The sequence below is a fragment of the Athene noctua genome, chromosome 4, assembly GCF_965140245.1.
Source record: "Athene noctua chromosome 4, bAthNoc1.hap1.1, whole genome shotgun sequence".
Lineage (NCBI taxonomy): Eukaryota > Metazoa > Chordata > Aves > Strigiformes > Strigidae > Athene > Athene noctua.
The window spans coordinates 37,039,363-37,055,707 of record NC_134040.1 but is presented as its reverse complement, the minus strand read 5'-3'; the positions used below and the strand labels follow the sequence as shown (position 1 = coordinate 37,055,707).

The window sequence follows — 16,345 nt, the reverse complement described above, 5'->3', positions numbered from 1 at the left end:
AAAATCTCAGCTAGTCTTTGAATTCAACTTCTTCTGTCAGTTTATTTAGAAGCAGTTTAGAGCTTCTCCACTAAACAATGCCAAAAATCTTCCCAGCAGCAGAGCAAACATACTTCTCATTGATGTACCGGGTTAGGACCGTACTGGGACATCCTATACAGAAATACACAGGGTCTGTTTATATGGGCAAAGCAAGCAGCAGACAGTCCAGTTTGCATCCAGAACCTTATTGCCCTTAATTCCATTAACAACAGCTGTCACAGAACTACCAAAGGCTGCAATTCTCACAAGATTCAACAGTAAGTGCACAGGAGAGCTCTCACTGACTTGCCTAGCAGAACTTGTGTATATATATATAAAATAATATATGTAGTATATATACATATATTCCCAGTGCCCACAAGGGACAGCCCAGTGCAGACTATGGTTCAGAAACATCCAGTCCTACGTCTACTCAAACAGGCCCCAAAGTAACTTTGGGAAGGGAATTGGTGAAAACATATTTTTACTGTCATACTGCCCTATCATCTCATTATAGCTGTAGGTTCTTTCTCCTTTTCTCTCTTACATTGTCATGAGAAGAAAGTGGCTCCCAGTTGACATGGAAGATAAAGTTCATAAGCATGCAAAGTGAGACGAAGTATTTTTTAAAGAGTGTCACTTTTATTAGTAAGAGACAAAATTCCTAGGCTGAATGCTAACAGCTTTTTAACTTATTTCCATAATAACCATTAGTTCCTGGTGCTTTCTAAAGGTTACCAAGAACCTTGCAGGTAATTAACATCACACTGAATATATCACAGTAAAACAACTAAACGTACTACCGTATAAACAGAGAAAGTAAATTATGCAACAAGCTTCTAATCATAGCACTAGTAACACAGAAGGTGAGCCACATTATATCATATACCCCCCAAAAAGGTCAAATTTGCTACATTTCAGCCAACAATGGAGAACTTACCTTTCATTGTGATGACAGATCATATAATAAAACTAGTTACCAACAGCAGCTCAAAAAACCAGCACAGAAACAACCCTTACTTATTTCCCAAGGTCTAGCATCCAGCACTAAGAAGGTGAAGACAAAATGCCAGCTAAAGCATGTCACATCACCTTTTTAATAGTCCTCATTATGAAAGATGTTGATTCCACCTCTGTCAGGCCGAATAACTCTCTACAGATCATAGTTATGTGAAAGAGGTTTCCTTACAGGTAAGTCAACATTTTGTTTGGTTTTAACTAGAAAATGCAGGACCCACCTGGTTCCAAGATGAAAGTTGTAGTATGACTAGGAACAACAGGAACAATTAATTTATGGCCATTGAAGGCTTTTTACTGTTGTATCAGAGCATTTCTTAAATACTTGCTCCAAGCAGTGACGAGACCTGTGGGTGGGCTTCCACCAACTCCTTTAGGAGGCAACCATGCGCAGTATCATGCACAGTCTGCCCTCTGGGCAACACCACCGTAATGAAAATGAAAAATGAATAACAAAAAAGTCAGAAACATAAAAAATAAACATCACATTTATTTAAATAAAAATATACACACAGTGTACAATGGACATGGCTTACACACAGCAATGAAACAAAAACGTTAAGTCCTGAAATATAAAAAGAGTTGAGTTGCTATAGTTGTGCTTAATTTCTCTGAACGAACACACGCTGTGGACTGAAGTCCTCTTAATGTTACTTGTACATAGCCCCATGTGCTCCAGAATATGATACAGGAACATTACAAGGAACAGCTACACAAAATGAAAAAAAGTACCAAAGTAATTTGTGATTTTAGAAACTTTAAAGTCAGACCATTCATAAACAAAACAGGAGCACCAAAAACTTTTGAAGTACTTTGCATGCATGGAAAGAGTACAAAACACCACTGCCAATTGTTAGAGATCTAAGTAAGAGCAGTATAGTCCAAATCTCCCCACTCCAGACCCCACAGATCCAGGGTGCTCTAATATCACAGTCAGATTTCTACCATAGCTCTTTCTCCCTGTCAGCACACAAACCCCATGCTTTATGTTCCACCTCTTTGGAATACGGATACATTGGTTCACAAGTGTCCTCTATTTTGATTATTCTGAACCATTAAGTTTCCTGTTTCTCTGAGCAAATACAAGTTTTTAATCTTGGATCATGAGTATCATGCTGAAATTCATTGTTTTTATAGTACTTATTCAGTAGATGCTAGGAAAGAAAGAACAAATAAATGGGTGCTGCAGAGTGTAAGCTGAATGTTCTGGCAACACAACAGTCCATGTGTTGCATGATTAAGGAAAAAAAAAAAGCAATGCTCTAGAGACCAAAGTCTGGGAATTTTCTTTCTTTTTTTTTTTTTTTTTTTCTTTAAAAAAGCCTTTGTGTATTTGTAACATGCAATTTACAAGGTAAGTTTGTGTTTTGAAGAACAGTAAATTAGTTTAAAGCACTTTGATTGCAAATTCATGTCTCATGGCATTGCCTGTACAGCACACTTCTTTACAATAAAAAAAAAGCATAAATATAGATATCAGTGGTTTCAAGTTTACAACACAGCCAACTGACACAATATACGTTTAAGACTGTTAACTGATTACGTACATTAATTCACACAAGTAATTTTGCTGCATAGTTTTTAATGCAATTTCTGTCTTTGTTACACCAGTTGATGTTCAGTGCATTTTCTGCTTTTTATAAGTGAACCATAAGATTTCCTGAAACTTGTGTTTAAACTAGAGATAAAAATAAGATTTTCTGAAGATCTTAACAGGCATATTATATAGTGGGCTTCAAAATGTTATGTTGCACTTCTTTACACCTAAATTACTAGTGATGATTTACAATACCATTACAATTTATTTCACTGCAAATAAGTGAATTGTCATCAGGACTGGTTGATTTAGACATAGAAAGTGTTTGTTAATTTCACTTACGTAATGCCAAAATTCAGACAGTATAAAAATTAACATCGAAAGGACTTAATTAAGGCTCTTTCTCAGTTGATATTTTGTTTCAGCTGTACTCCTAAATCATTTGTTCTTTAAAACACATACATTGCTTGTATTCCATCAAAATAGAGTTTCACACAGACAAAAATCAGATAACATAATCAAAAATTTCTGTTTCCTAATTGCTCCATAAAAGCCAAAGCATAAACATCAACAAGAATGTATTTTAAATTCCCCAAAAGAAGACTTCTGAAGAAAAGACCTGCCTGCTTAATAATGTCAGGTCTATGCATGTTATGTATTAAAACAGTATTACTATCATCTCTGAGAAAAAAATAACTTTCCTTTTCTTATTTTTTTTAGACATTTTATACTAGCTCTCTATTTATTTAGACACGTCTGTGGTACAAAACCCCCATATATGTGTATAATGCACTGTAAAATATTCAGAGCTAGAAGCCCTTATTTCAGGATTCCTCGAGGCAGATCCTGATGACCTTATTTCTAGAAATAATATCTTCTGTGAGACAGGATTTACCTTTAGATGCCAGATATATTTCTGAATGTTCATCTTCTAGCCCTTGAGAACTGCCCTCCCCTTAAAGCAGATTATATCATACATTACAAAAGTTTTAAGAGAGCAGATATGGAATACATTTTATGTGAATCCGCCACCAAAATCAGTGTGCTACCCTTAACCGTTTGCAAGACAAATGGTGTAGCTTGCTCATAAAAATTCATTTGCTTAATTTTACTCCTCTGATATTCACAGTGAACCACAAGGACGTGTGCAAGACCTCACGGATTATTTAACTCCCCTGTGAGGCATTCAAACAATGCTCAAGGCATGAAGCAGCTTCTGCAAAGAATAAATGTACTCCAAGTAAGGTAACTACAGCAACCTGCAGCAAAACCCCCTTTGTTTCTTTGTAAAAGGCAAACCTGAAAAAACATTAGTTTTGTATCCATGCTTAGCTGACAACTCAGCTTTGATGACGCAGCCTTTGTCTATATGGACCTGCAGTAGCCCACAGCAGGCAATGACCAAACCAGGAAACATCCGGGCCTAGGATGACTTGGAACCATGTCAGTGGGTTTTACAAGGGTCTCGTGACCTACAAAAACATGTTCCAATCAAGAAACTGCCTGAAAAAGTTCATCCTTATTTAGCACAAACCCCCAGCCTACTCTTCTGTAATGCCCAAGCCCACCCAATGAAGCTTCACTGCAGCACACTGATGCGGGTTTCAGATTTTCTTCTTAATTATCTTTGACAAATAACAGATTATTTAATTTCACAAGTACATACTGGGAGTGGCTGTTAAAACAAAAAGGACAGCAAACCAATGCCCTTCCCCCCACCTTCAAAAAATGTGGCTTCAATGTGGAAAAGATCTTCAGTGTAAAAGTAACATGAGAGTGACAATGGCAATTTAGAACCCAAATGGGATTAAAATGCTGAGGTGAGATCTTGAAAGACTATTTTCCTGATAAAAAGAAAATCTATAATTTCATAGTTTGAACTTGACAAAATGCCCACAGGACTAAGATAAAGAACTGAAGGAGCCTATAGTACCCGCCAGTAAATCCCATCTCCATATAGACTTTTATAAATTGTTTCAGAATTGCTGTAGGAAGGCCAGCATTCTCTATTGTGCAGCTGTGGGATTATTTCAGAGGTGCATGAGGAAGTTATCACTATTTCTAAACTGTACATTTCTAAATTGTAATGAGTTTTTTTAAGCTAATAATAAACATGGCAGATAGCAAGGGCTACTGTGGCAGTCTAACAGAACGTTACTTTCCTAGGAAGATATGTTCCATAAATCCACAAAAAAGTTTTGTACAGATCAGCTATATTAAAGACCCAAACACAAATTTATTCACATGTCCGCCCAGCCAATGAGTAGTGCCTACTTCTATTGGTACATGACAAAAAAAAAAAAAAAAAAATCAAGGCATCTCATCTGCCTGAGATTATCTGTGATGTAACAGCAACTCTTCTGACACCTAATGTTGAAGGAATACATTCCAGGAGAACAAAAGTAATTCATGATATCACATTATATAATACAAATAAACAACAAATGCACCAAAACACTATTTAAATTACCCACTTTACTTTGGAAAAAGTTCCAAATATTTAGGTAAATACATTGTATAGGTGAATTCCTGGCTTCACTAAAGTCAATGAATACTGGAACGAGAATCTCTTCCTGATGTTCTGCTACAAGCCCCAGAGCCTGATCTTGCAAATATACATGATGGGTTTAATTTTATTCATATGATAGATCATTTCCATGTAATCATCCAATTAAGAGTTTGCAGAATCAGGCTCTTAAATATGTATTTTTACTAGGATAGTTAGAGATTTATACTCAGTAATGAGCATTAATGGATTAAAAAGAACAAGCTGTAACTCACAGTGGATCAAGATTTCTTTGACTTCCATAGGAGCAAGCAGACATTAACTTCTATATCCATGGCAATTACAATTTCCTACAGATGCTCAAATTCCCAGTGCAGTTTCATTAGGGTAAAATCTCACACTTCTGCTCTAGATATTTTTTTCCTCAAAATGAATGCATTACATAAAGGTCAGTAACCAGTGAATACTTGGGGTTTTTTAATTGTATTTCTCTCTGGGAGGCAGAAGGCGGCAATAAATAGATACAATTAGAAAACACAAATGTTCTTTGCAAGACAAATTTCAGGACTAACACAAGCTGGCAGAAGCATTAACGTTCATTTTTAAAGCTGATAGTTCTTCATCCTAGAGTGTCTACATGCAGCTTTACAAATTTGATATAAATCAGCTGCAGTGGCTAACTAGTCCTAATACAGCAGGTTACTCATAGTTATAACATTTATCTTAGGCTCTGTAAAAACATACATGTTTTTATAGCCTAAAGATACATTAGCTTCTGTATGTACAACTCATTTTCGTAACATTAAAGAAAATTTAGTTTTAAGGGTTTACAGTAAATGGAAACGTGACAAGTCAAATTCAGGTCACCTTACTTGAAGAATTAATCCCCTTGATTTCAATGTGATTTATGTGAAAGTGAAATATGTGGTATTTGGCTGGGGTACAGAGACCTAAGAAGGATACATCCAAATGAACTGCAAGGAAACAGAATGGAATTACTGAAATTACAGGCTGTAATTACTAAAAACATTATGAAGTTACCATGCTTATGTAAAGAAGCTAAATGTAATTACCAAAATTATATTTAGCCCAGGTATTAACATTAGCATCTTTCATAAACACTTCTGTGAAGAATTTAATCATCAGTGATCAAAACCTTGGTGCTATGCTGGCTCCATAAAACACTATTTCCTGCAGTAAGAAACCCCTTAAATCAAATCTCAGGTTTTGGTTTGGAGTCAGAATGCCAGCTTTCATATTGCTAACCTCAGTTCCTACAGCAAACGACATTTCCCTTTTTAATCTTCGATCAAACGACCCAAAAAACTAATTCCAGCTGGCTGATGAGTCAAACTAAGCTTCAACTTCACAAAGAAAAGTTGAATATATTTGGCTTTGAGAAGATTCAGTCCATTGCTTTTTCATGATATTTTATTTCATAATGACTAACTGGAGTTATTTTAATGTAAAATGATAAAACCTGATAAAAATAACACCTCAACTGGTTACACATTCCCAATAAGTCATAAACAGCAATTTTTATATGCACTAATTAGCGTGATGTATGTTCCTGATTACACTTTTGTTAAACTTAGGTGTCAGCTTTTCCATATGTCCCTTCTGGAGGTCTGTAGTACTTTGGGAAAGCCATCAGCTGTATCATGTTGAATGCATACTTTCTGCATTTGACATTCTTCAGTACATTCTCTATGCGGCATCCTTCTCTAGTGAAAGGGGGAAAAAGTACAACTTCATGAAACACAGAATAAATAAATATCCTTTATTTGTTCATTGCAGAGTTTCAGCAACAGTTGAAGTAAAAATAACAAAGATTCAACTCTACATTTCTGTTTTCCACAAGTGATGATACATCTTACAAAATTAAATCCAAGGCCAGGCCCAGTACAGTTATTGCCCTCAGAAATAGGTGATAAGATTTTCTTCCCCCTAATATATTTGCCCTTGAGGTTTAAACTTTAGTAAAAAAATTTTAAATACTTTAATGATACATTTTGTTCTAATTCCAGAAATATATTTGCCATTTAAACTTACTTTTTTTTTTTTTTTTTTTTTTCCCCAAATTGTTTGCTATATATGTGAGAGTACACATTGACCTACATACGTATATTCTAGGAATAAGGCATTTATTAAGTCTGGCCCTAGAGATTTGTGAAGGAAAGTTTCATCTCTACTTCATTTCCCGTATGTTCAGCTTTGCAATGAAAAAAAAAGAGAGAATGGCTTTTCAGACAGCCCGATCCAACTCTCTGCTTTATAAAGGAAGGATGTTTGTTCACATACAGTACAAAAGTCACAAGTGCCAAAGTGGTGCATCAAGACATAAACAGGACTTTGTTAAAAAGAATATAAAAGTGTCTTGAAGGCAAAAGCAACTAAAGCAACAATTACAAACAGGTTAATTGCATTACAAACCAGACCTTACTCTATTCCATTTAGTTACTTGACAGAAAAGGGTTAGCTGTAGCAAAGTAACCATTTGTTAAACAAAAAAGATCCCATCAGCTAGTAACAATGAAAGTAACACAACGAAAATTAGGTCTCACAAACCACCACCCTGTAATAATTTGTCTAGGGCTTAGTTTGTGTTGTGCAAATTCTTTTTTTTTTTTTTTTTGTCAGACTAATTACTCTGGAAAAAGGGGTTCAAGCATTCAGGATTCCACATCTTCTTGCATACAGTGACAGCATTGTAAGTGGGCTTTCTTTGAGCTAATTACAGTGGGAAAACTTTACCATGAACAGAAAGAGCAAATCAATTCACTCAATGCATAGTATACTTCTTAAGAGTTCAGAAAAAAATAATGAGAACATAGTACATTTCAGACATTTGTATCTTAAAGACGAATCTTTAGGGTCTGAGATTGTAGAAATATTACAGCATAATTCCTTTTGCTAAAGTTATTTTGTTGCTGTTTGTAGAAAAGAAAGGAACACAAGTGAAGTTTATTGATATTTGGCTAATAGCAAAGCAAGACTTAAAATAAGCCACACAACCAGCAAGTGTGAGCTGACAAGCAGCAAGGCGACAGGATAGAAGTGTCGAGAAGTTGGCTTGTTATCAGTTAGACAGCCTGTTTCGGGATCATCCGATTCATTCAGTGCTCCCTGGGTTTGTCTGCTGTTAAACAGGGGAAGTTAGGAACAAATAGAACAGCATTTAAACAGCAAAGCAAGCCAACATGTAGGTATTTTGACAAAGTGAAACTATATAGCCATTTTGATGAAATCTATAGATTTATGCTAAGTACTTCCAAAATATTGATTGCATTCTACAGCTGACATGGGAAGCACAATGACTAGGTGGCTAATATGTTATTAAGACTGCTAGGTGCCTCGGAGTAGTATTCAGAAGTTAACAGTAAATAACTCATGACATGTACTACTCTATCACTAAAATGAACACATACACCAAAGAGGAGTGAAATAAGGAAGTTAAAAAAAAGGTTAAGGAAACAAAGTAAAATGGTCATGAATATGTCACAATGCAACACTGACAAAATAGTGTCTCCATGGTGTTCAAAGGCTTTTCAGTCCTCCTTCACTATCTATTAGGAAATATATAGGCAGAAACAGAAAGGGCACATGCTCTTTTTGAAAGAATGAACAACTCTTCTTAAATAGTTTTAAAGGATGGTAAATTGACTTCTTCAAAAATTTATCAGTGCTGGTGACTCAGTTTTGAAGTCAACAGCAGTTCTTTTTATTTAAAGGCTCACACCTATATTCCTGTAAAGAAAATTACTTTGTACCTTGTTCAGTCAACTCAGTTAGGAACTAACCTGCTTACAGCAAAGTCCTACTGAATCACCGTAAGCTGTGTGCTCCCTTCCCTACCAGAGCAGCAGGGATACTTTCAAATCGCTGCCAATCTTTTCTATTGTAGTCTTGGTAGCTTCTCCACAAGTAGAATTATGCATACTTTATCTATACCTCTTAAATCCCTCTGAATTTAGCTTTATTTGAATACATCCAGAAGTCCTCTTTATGGACTTCCTTTGGGCACTAACAACCGATAAGATTTTTATTTTTTCTATTTACTATGAATCTTCTGAGATGAAAAGACAACTCGCCATTTTTCTCTGCTGAACTGAAGAATATCGAAAAATATCAGCTTACAACACAGTACTTTTTCAGAAGCACATGTTCCAAGTATACTGTTTTTTAAAGAAAAAAAAACCTCTGGCAGACCATAAAGAGGCTGTAGGACAGTACAGGCAGTATCACACAGCCCCAGGAAAATGAGAAGGGTACATCAGAGACAGCAGCAATCACTTCATTTTGTGGAAAGCCTGACTTTCTGAGTCATGTGTTAAAAGTCAATGTTGAGAACTACATTTATAGGTGGGATCCTAGGAAAGGAACCAACCAAAACTATTCCTTGCAAAATTTTCCCTTTAAAGAAGGCTTCCATATTAAGTTCTTAACTGCTTTCTTTGCTTTGAACATTCAATCTGTATGTTACACTAATAAAGAGGAAAACCCATACTTTTAAAACAGCAAAACAAAAGATAAAAAATGGAATCCCTAATATTTGAATCTAGGTCAAAGGAATTACTGGTGCCAGTGTGTCTGCTACTTCTGCTCTACAGTTTTCAGGTGTCTGTGGATAGAACTTGGACAGAACTCTAACAGTATTTTAGACAAAATCCTCTCAGAAACTGTCAAGGAATAAAGCTTACTGTATGCTGTGCTGAGTTTGTCAACACTGTGGCAATTCTGTGTTCTCTATCAGACTACTGCATTTAACACCTTTGTCCTAGGGTCCACCCCAAGAACTTCCTTCCTCTTCTGCTCAAGATGATAACGTTATGATTTGTGATCAGTTGTGAGGACTAACTGTATTGTTCTTTGTTAATTTTCTCCTTTATCACGTATTTCTTCCTACTTTTAAAAACATGCTGTTTGCTATTTTTCCTGCTCCTTTCTTAATCTCTCAGGATTGCACAAGTCTGCCTTTTTGACCCTTTTGCACTGTCCCCTCGCCCATTTTTACTCCTCGAGGTGAATTTTCTGGCTTCAGCTTACCCCCATTACGCCCACAATTGAGCTCAACCCCCATAGTCCCATCTATTCCTTCCCAGTCACAGAGCCCAGGTGCTTTTGGACTGTCCTCCTGGGTGTCTTCCATCAGACTTCATACGTGCGCCTATGGCAGAGCAGATGCAGAGACCAAACTTTTTTTTTCCTGAAAAGATCCACCTAGGCAGCAACACAGTTCAGAGTTCAGTAAATTTGTGCAGCCACTGCATTAGCCACTGTTAGGTACTTTGTTCTGCAGAGCCTTAGCTTTGTATGCCAAGAGTTTATTCTAAGTGGGCTGAGTTAGACGCTTGCAGGTTGCCCCTACAGGGATGAACCCTCCTACTTCTGTGGTCTGTTTTACTCCAAATCTCCCTGACAGTGTGACTGTCTTTTATCTATGTTCCTACAAGTCCCATTAGCATTGGTGAGATTTATGCAGATGTAATGATGGAAATACAGATAAAAGGCATTTGTTCTTTTTTTCTTTTTTTTTTTTTTTTTCAATAGAAAAGCCTACGGTACATTTGTTCTTTAATATGCTGAAAAGAATGATCAGTGTCTTTCAACATAAAAAGTCCTATCTTCCCCCCAGGAAAATCACAGTGAACAGCTGATGCACAGGGACTTCTGTTTCACAAATTAGTCACATCATTCTATGCATGATTCAGTAAGACATCCTCAAAATAGAGCAATAAGATCCAACTCCATTATTAGCTACCTAAGAACAGGCTGAGCAGAATACCTAAATATGCTTTTAATTTAAAAGGAATATTTGATCACGGTCAGATGCCTTGCTAAGCTCTGCTAATACTTTTCAATGCACTGCAGTGACAATGTCTTCTAACACATCTTTAAGTGTTCTCCGCAGTGACTAATGTATCTAGTTAAACAAAGCGAGGCCCTACACCCAGCTGTCAGCAGCGTGACAACACTGCTTCCCCTGGCTCATCAAAACCTGGAGAAGTTTTACTGCAAACAGCATGAATCCAGCTGGTGCCATGTCAGCTGGATTTATTTGGCTTCTGACTGACAGTCAGCACAACCAGAACAGAGTGATGGCTACCTCTATGATGGCATAAAGGTGTAGCCATAGTTTTGGATGTTCTCTCCATCATAAACCATACTCCAACAGCTCTGAACTCACACCACAGGGAAGGAACAAGACTCCCAAAATATCCAGCAAGTTTTTATTTCACACACACACTCACACACAATTTTAAGGGGAATAGTGAAAGCTTCTAAATCCATAACATCTGGGGTAATGAACACCTCTCTAACCTATAGTACTATTTTTATTCATTTACTTTCAAATTGTTCATTTGAGGCTTACAACATAGCACAAATACATCACAACAGCCAAGGGTGCTGTAAGTTTAATGACGATATAACCGTTTCAGTCTGCCTTCTAGCTCACTTTGCGTTTTATCATCTTAAACTCCTATTGGGATAATGCTGCATGCCTATCAAATGAGACAAAGGCAAAACAGCAGGTATTTTCGGTTGTTTTTAAATTCAGATGATAAATTTTTTGAACCTCTAAGCAGTGGAGCAGAGACAATGAAAATGGTGTGAGGAAAAAGAAGCCTCTCGAGTCCTTATAAAGTCAAGCACACATACAAGGGCACATTCTGGCTTTTGATTATCAATCACATAGACATTCCTGTGCAAAATTTTTGGAGGAGACACATTTTAACACTTTGGGATATATGCTCCTCATGTTAGAACTTCTCCAACTCCAGCTGTTAATGATACTGGAAATGCTAAATTGTCCTAAAGCAGTGCTTCAGGTAAAATAGATAGGCAGCTTTCTGTCAACACAAGGAATCTGCATGCTAGCAGTGACTTCAGTCTGAATCCATGTCTAATAGCATGCTTACTTTGGGGGAATTTTCCTTTTTTTGCAGACAGACTCAAGCAAGCAGTTTCTGGGCCTGCTGGGATTTTCTTGTCAAACTCCAGTGCTGACACACAAAATTGGCAAAAGTGAGAGGTTTCTCTAATCCCATCGAACAATAGCAGCACAGACATTTCTTCAAATAGATGGGATAGCTAACCATTCTCGATCTTATGCAACTTTGCTTACTTACCTGTTCTTTTTATTTAACACTATCATAACCCAGAACTTTGAAGAAGCAGCTTCTCTAAACAGTGTTTTCAGCCCTCTCAAACATTTTAAACAGAATACTGTTCTGCTTGCCTTTTAAAAAAAAAAAAAAAAAAAAAAAAAAAAAAAAGGTTTTGGAGTGAAAGCAGCTTAATTTCTACACTATACATGTTAGTGTGATTCACTGAAATGCTTCAGAGAAAAAACTGTTCACATTCAACACTAGTCCTACAAGGTAGCCTTAACTTCTTCAAATGGGAAAGATGGGATCCTTGTGAACATCTCCTGCCATTATGAAGATGCTGCACTGTGACATCTAGAAGAATAAAACGTGATTCAGAAGGAAATAAATAGATCTCAGCCTAGTCCTGGAGGATTGCTGAATTAGAGCCAAACTCAGGTAAAATATATAAAGGAATACGGGGCAACAAACTTTTATGTTGAAAGATAAAGTTGATACAATAAAACCTCCAACAATTTGTAAAAAATAAAAATTTGTTTCTGCATTGTTTCAAAATGAAAGATATAGGAAAGGAACCATCAGAGACATCTTCTCTATCAACAGTCTTTACAGTAATTCTTTTTCTGATGCATATGTTTGCCAAAAATTTACAAAATTTTCCTCAAATCTAGATGGTATGAAATAATGTAAAAGATGCTAGAAATCAATTTTTGCTGCTTGTATGAGCCTATAATCTCTACTCTGGTTCAAAGCAAACAACTGGCATTACTGAACTTGATGAGCAGCCTCAGATGTAAGAATACTGATGAATTCAGTCAGTGATTTGGAGGCAGCTGCTATTTAAACATACACCAACAGTGCAAACAATTTAATATGTTTATCAAATTGTTACACTACCCCCCTCTTTTTGTTTTACCTTTTGTACAGTAACTTTTTTTCCCCACCTATTCTTTCTGCTTTTGCCCGCTTTCTCTATTTCCCTGCTCCTTTCTTCTCTCCCTTGTTTTAACACATTACTATTCTATTGCCATTACTTAGAAAATAAAAAGAAGAGTGCATCATATAACATGAGGCTTGTCCACTGAGCTTGACCAAGCAGCAGATAAATGATGTAGCTATGATGACATGACACAGATCTTGAAAAACAGTTAATATACAGTAATTCAGTTTTTTGCACTCAAAACCATAGCACTGTTACTATGGGTTCTCAGTCAATCCAGAGACAAAGATTCCATTTTGAGGAGCTGGCCAGAAACAGCAGCATACTGGAGGCTCAGCTATGGTCATGGTACAGATCTTAAACACCATTATGGGCAGACCATAGAGGTTCAGACCCTTGGTCCTACAACCACACAACCACATCCAGGAAAATCCTGTTGACTCATGTGATCACACTGACAGACATGGGTTCTTTGAAAGGAATGGTGAAGTCAAAATTAAATTTACACAGCTGCTCTCTTTCCCTCTGTTCTGTATGTGTTCTTGCTGAAGTCAAACTAATTATAGACGTCTAAATTTCCCACCAATTTTACCACCTTAGCTCGTTTTGAATTTCCTGGGGCAAGTGAAAGAGAGGCACACCCCACACTTGCTGTCAATAAACCAGCACAACTCACTCCTGCTTTGGGCTATGGAAACACCTCCCTGCAATCCTTCTCTGCAGCGTCCTTCCTGACAGGTGGGGAGTCTTACAGATAGAACCAGCTCTTCACAATTTATTATCTGACTGTATGTCCTCTCTAGATTAAGTGGAAGACACTAAGTTAACTCTGAGATAGAATTTAGGAAGATATCCATACTTCAAAAATATAAAGCACAAAAGCATGTGCTCATCTATTGTTTACTAGTGTGCAATGATAAAACATCAAAGAACCATTTGTTCGTTCACATGATTACAGTTTAATAACAAGAAAAATAATTCCCAAGTTAGGTACTTTGTTATTTACGAACATTAGAGAATATAGCTGGAGCTCAATTATTGATGGCATATAATAAATTTCCTGAAGATACCGTACAGGTTAACCAAGACCTATTCATGATATCAGACCGTACATGACAGTTTCAGCCCAAGTAGGGGGAAGGTCTAAGAAAAATATTTTGATTTCTTGTGTATGAAAACAATTTTCACTTGAATATTAGAAAGAGTCAAAGAGAAAATGCTGGAATATTAAAGACTGGGTTAAACATTTTAAGTTTATTTAGACAGAATTTCAGATGGATCTGAAAAACAGAAAAATTTCCAGCTTGGTTCATTCTGTCCCAAAATCCTTGGCTCACCACAGAGCAAAATCCTCACTGTTTAATTTTAACATACCAATAACTCTAAAGAAAAGATGAAAGGGCAACTTCAAGCTTTACATCTAATATGCACAAAACATTTGATAATATATATCTCCATCACTGTTAAACCTTGAACTTCAGAAATCTCTGCTGATTGCAGAAGAATTAATATTTTCCTTTCCTTAGTATTTCCCTGATACAGAACACCTGCAGGAATGTTTTTTCCCCCAACACTAAAGAGTAACTATGTGGTAAATTAGTAACATTGACAAATATAATGGAAATATAATGAAAACAAACAAAACATTCCAGTCAGAATCACAACCCATTTTTCTCACTGCTGCTTTTAGGACACGTTAGCAGCTTAAATCCACCCTCAGCAGCTCCCCGCTGCTGCAGCCAAAGAGCAAAATCAAGTTCACATTATGTCCCTGCGTCCCCTTATCTGCCAAAAGAGATGGCCAACCAGAGGCTGCCATGTGGGAACAGTCTGTTGGTTGTGCCAACTCCCAAACTGCCCAGGAATACCTAGGAGAGTGCTAAAATTAGCCAAAATTGTGCCAGGAAACATATAACAATTTCACTGTACGAAATCACTGAGATCATGTCCTAGAAACTTTCCCCAGCAATTTTTAATTTACAAGTACGGGCAGAGGCTCCAAGTCCTGCAAAGTCATTCTGGTAAGCATGTGCAAGATGAGCTTCAGAACAGAAAAGTGATGGGTTTGCAGGAGAGATTTTTCTTTACCTGCCAAGACAGCTGAGTAGTTTTTGAAACATGATTTTCACCTCTATTGTACTCCAAGCAAAGGATCTGCCTTTTCATTCTACTATTTACCAATACTGCTGTGCAGTATTACACATCAATTCTACAGAGGTTTCTCTTTTTATCAGAAAATATTGGTCTAATAATCTTCCCAGACACTCCTCTATAAAGTATTAGGATTACATATACGGGAAATTCTCAGGACAAAATTGCAAAACCTTTCCTGACAAACTTGTCTTGTGAAGTTTGAAATGCAATCCAACATGCAACCTGTATTAAAGCGAATGCAATCTATGTGTTCATGCAGGAAAACAACTGCACAAAACCCCACAACCAACCCATGCACCAAATCTCAGGTTTCTTAGTGATCTGAGCATGTGTAAAATGAGGAAGACTACATCCTTCAAGTAAGTTCTGAACATACAAGACATTTCCCTTCCATAAGGTGATGGCACTAGTATAATTGGCCAGTGAGTCACACTTGTTTCTAGTTTGTTTCTACCTTAGCAAGGAATGTTTGCCAAGGATATGATTATACATTTAGCTCACATAGAACAGCGAAACATAAAGCCATGATAAATTCTCTTTCATATGTATAATCAGGTTTTAAATACTTTGTTGACCATGAAAAATCTTTATGAATCACCCCTTTTCTTCTGGAAAAAAATTTTTTAGCGTTTTTTTCCCATGGTGAGGACAAGTGGAAAAGCTCTTTTAAGAGCCAGAGAAGGCTTGCTGTACAACTAAACAGTCATGCATGAAAAATGATGCTTAAAATCTGACATCAATTTCTAACATGTTCAAGTCTATGGGTAGGAGGACAAAATTAAGGTCAGAGAACTGTTGGTGTAAACAGAGGATCACTAACTCTATGCTGCATTTGTAATTCAGGTTGTTTTAAGTGAGGAGGGTACTGAACAGCAGTAAGTATAAATCTGAATATTGTAATTTACTGGTTTATACCTGCAACTTCAGTTTGAGATATACAAAAGCAGGAATGTGACTGCTTCTGATTAATGACACCAATTCACATAATCTCTTCATGGGATTAAACAATGTGTGAATCAAAATAAATCACAGCAAAGATCTGAAAACGGCTCTTCTATTTC

The 16,345-nt window shown here is 36.6% G+C and overlaps 1 protein-coding gene across 4 annotated transcripts in view; it reads right to left on the bottom strand.

Annotated features, from left to right (window-relative positions):
- Positions 1–1,508: 1,508 nt before the first annotated feature.
- Positions 1,509–16,345, bottom strand: part of INPP4B (inositol polyphosphate-4-phosphatase type II B) — a 330,214-nt gene continuing 315,377 nt past the window's right edge. For 2 of the 4 annotated variants that reach the window (XM_074905027.1, XM_074905026.1), the window contains exon 27: positions 7,254–8,220. In XM_074905027.1, the coding sequence (XP_074761128.1) occupies positions 8,046–8,220 (175 nt within the window). In that variant the 3' untranslated portion in view covers positions 7,254–8,045. Of the gene's footprint in view, positions 6,806–7,253; positions 8,221–16,345 lie in introns of those variants that run through there. The other 2 variants (XM_074905028.1, XM_074905029.1) reach the window with 2 other exon arrangements.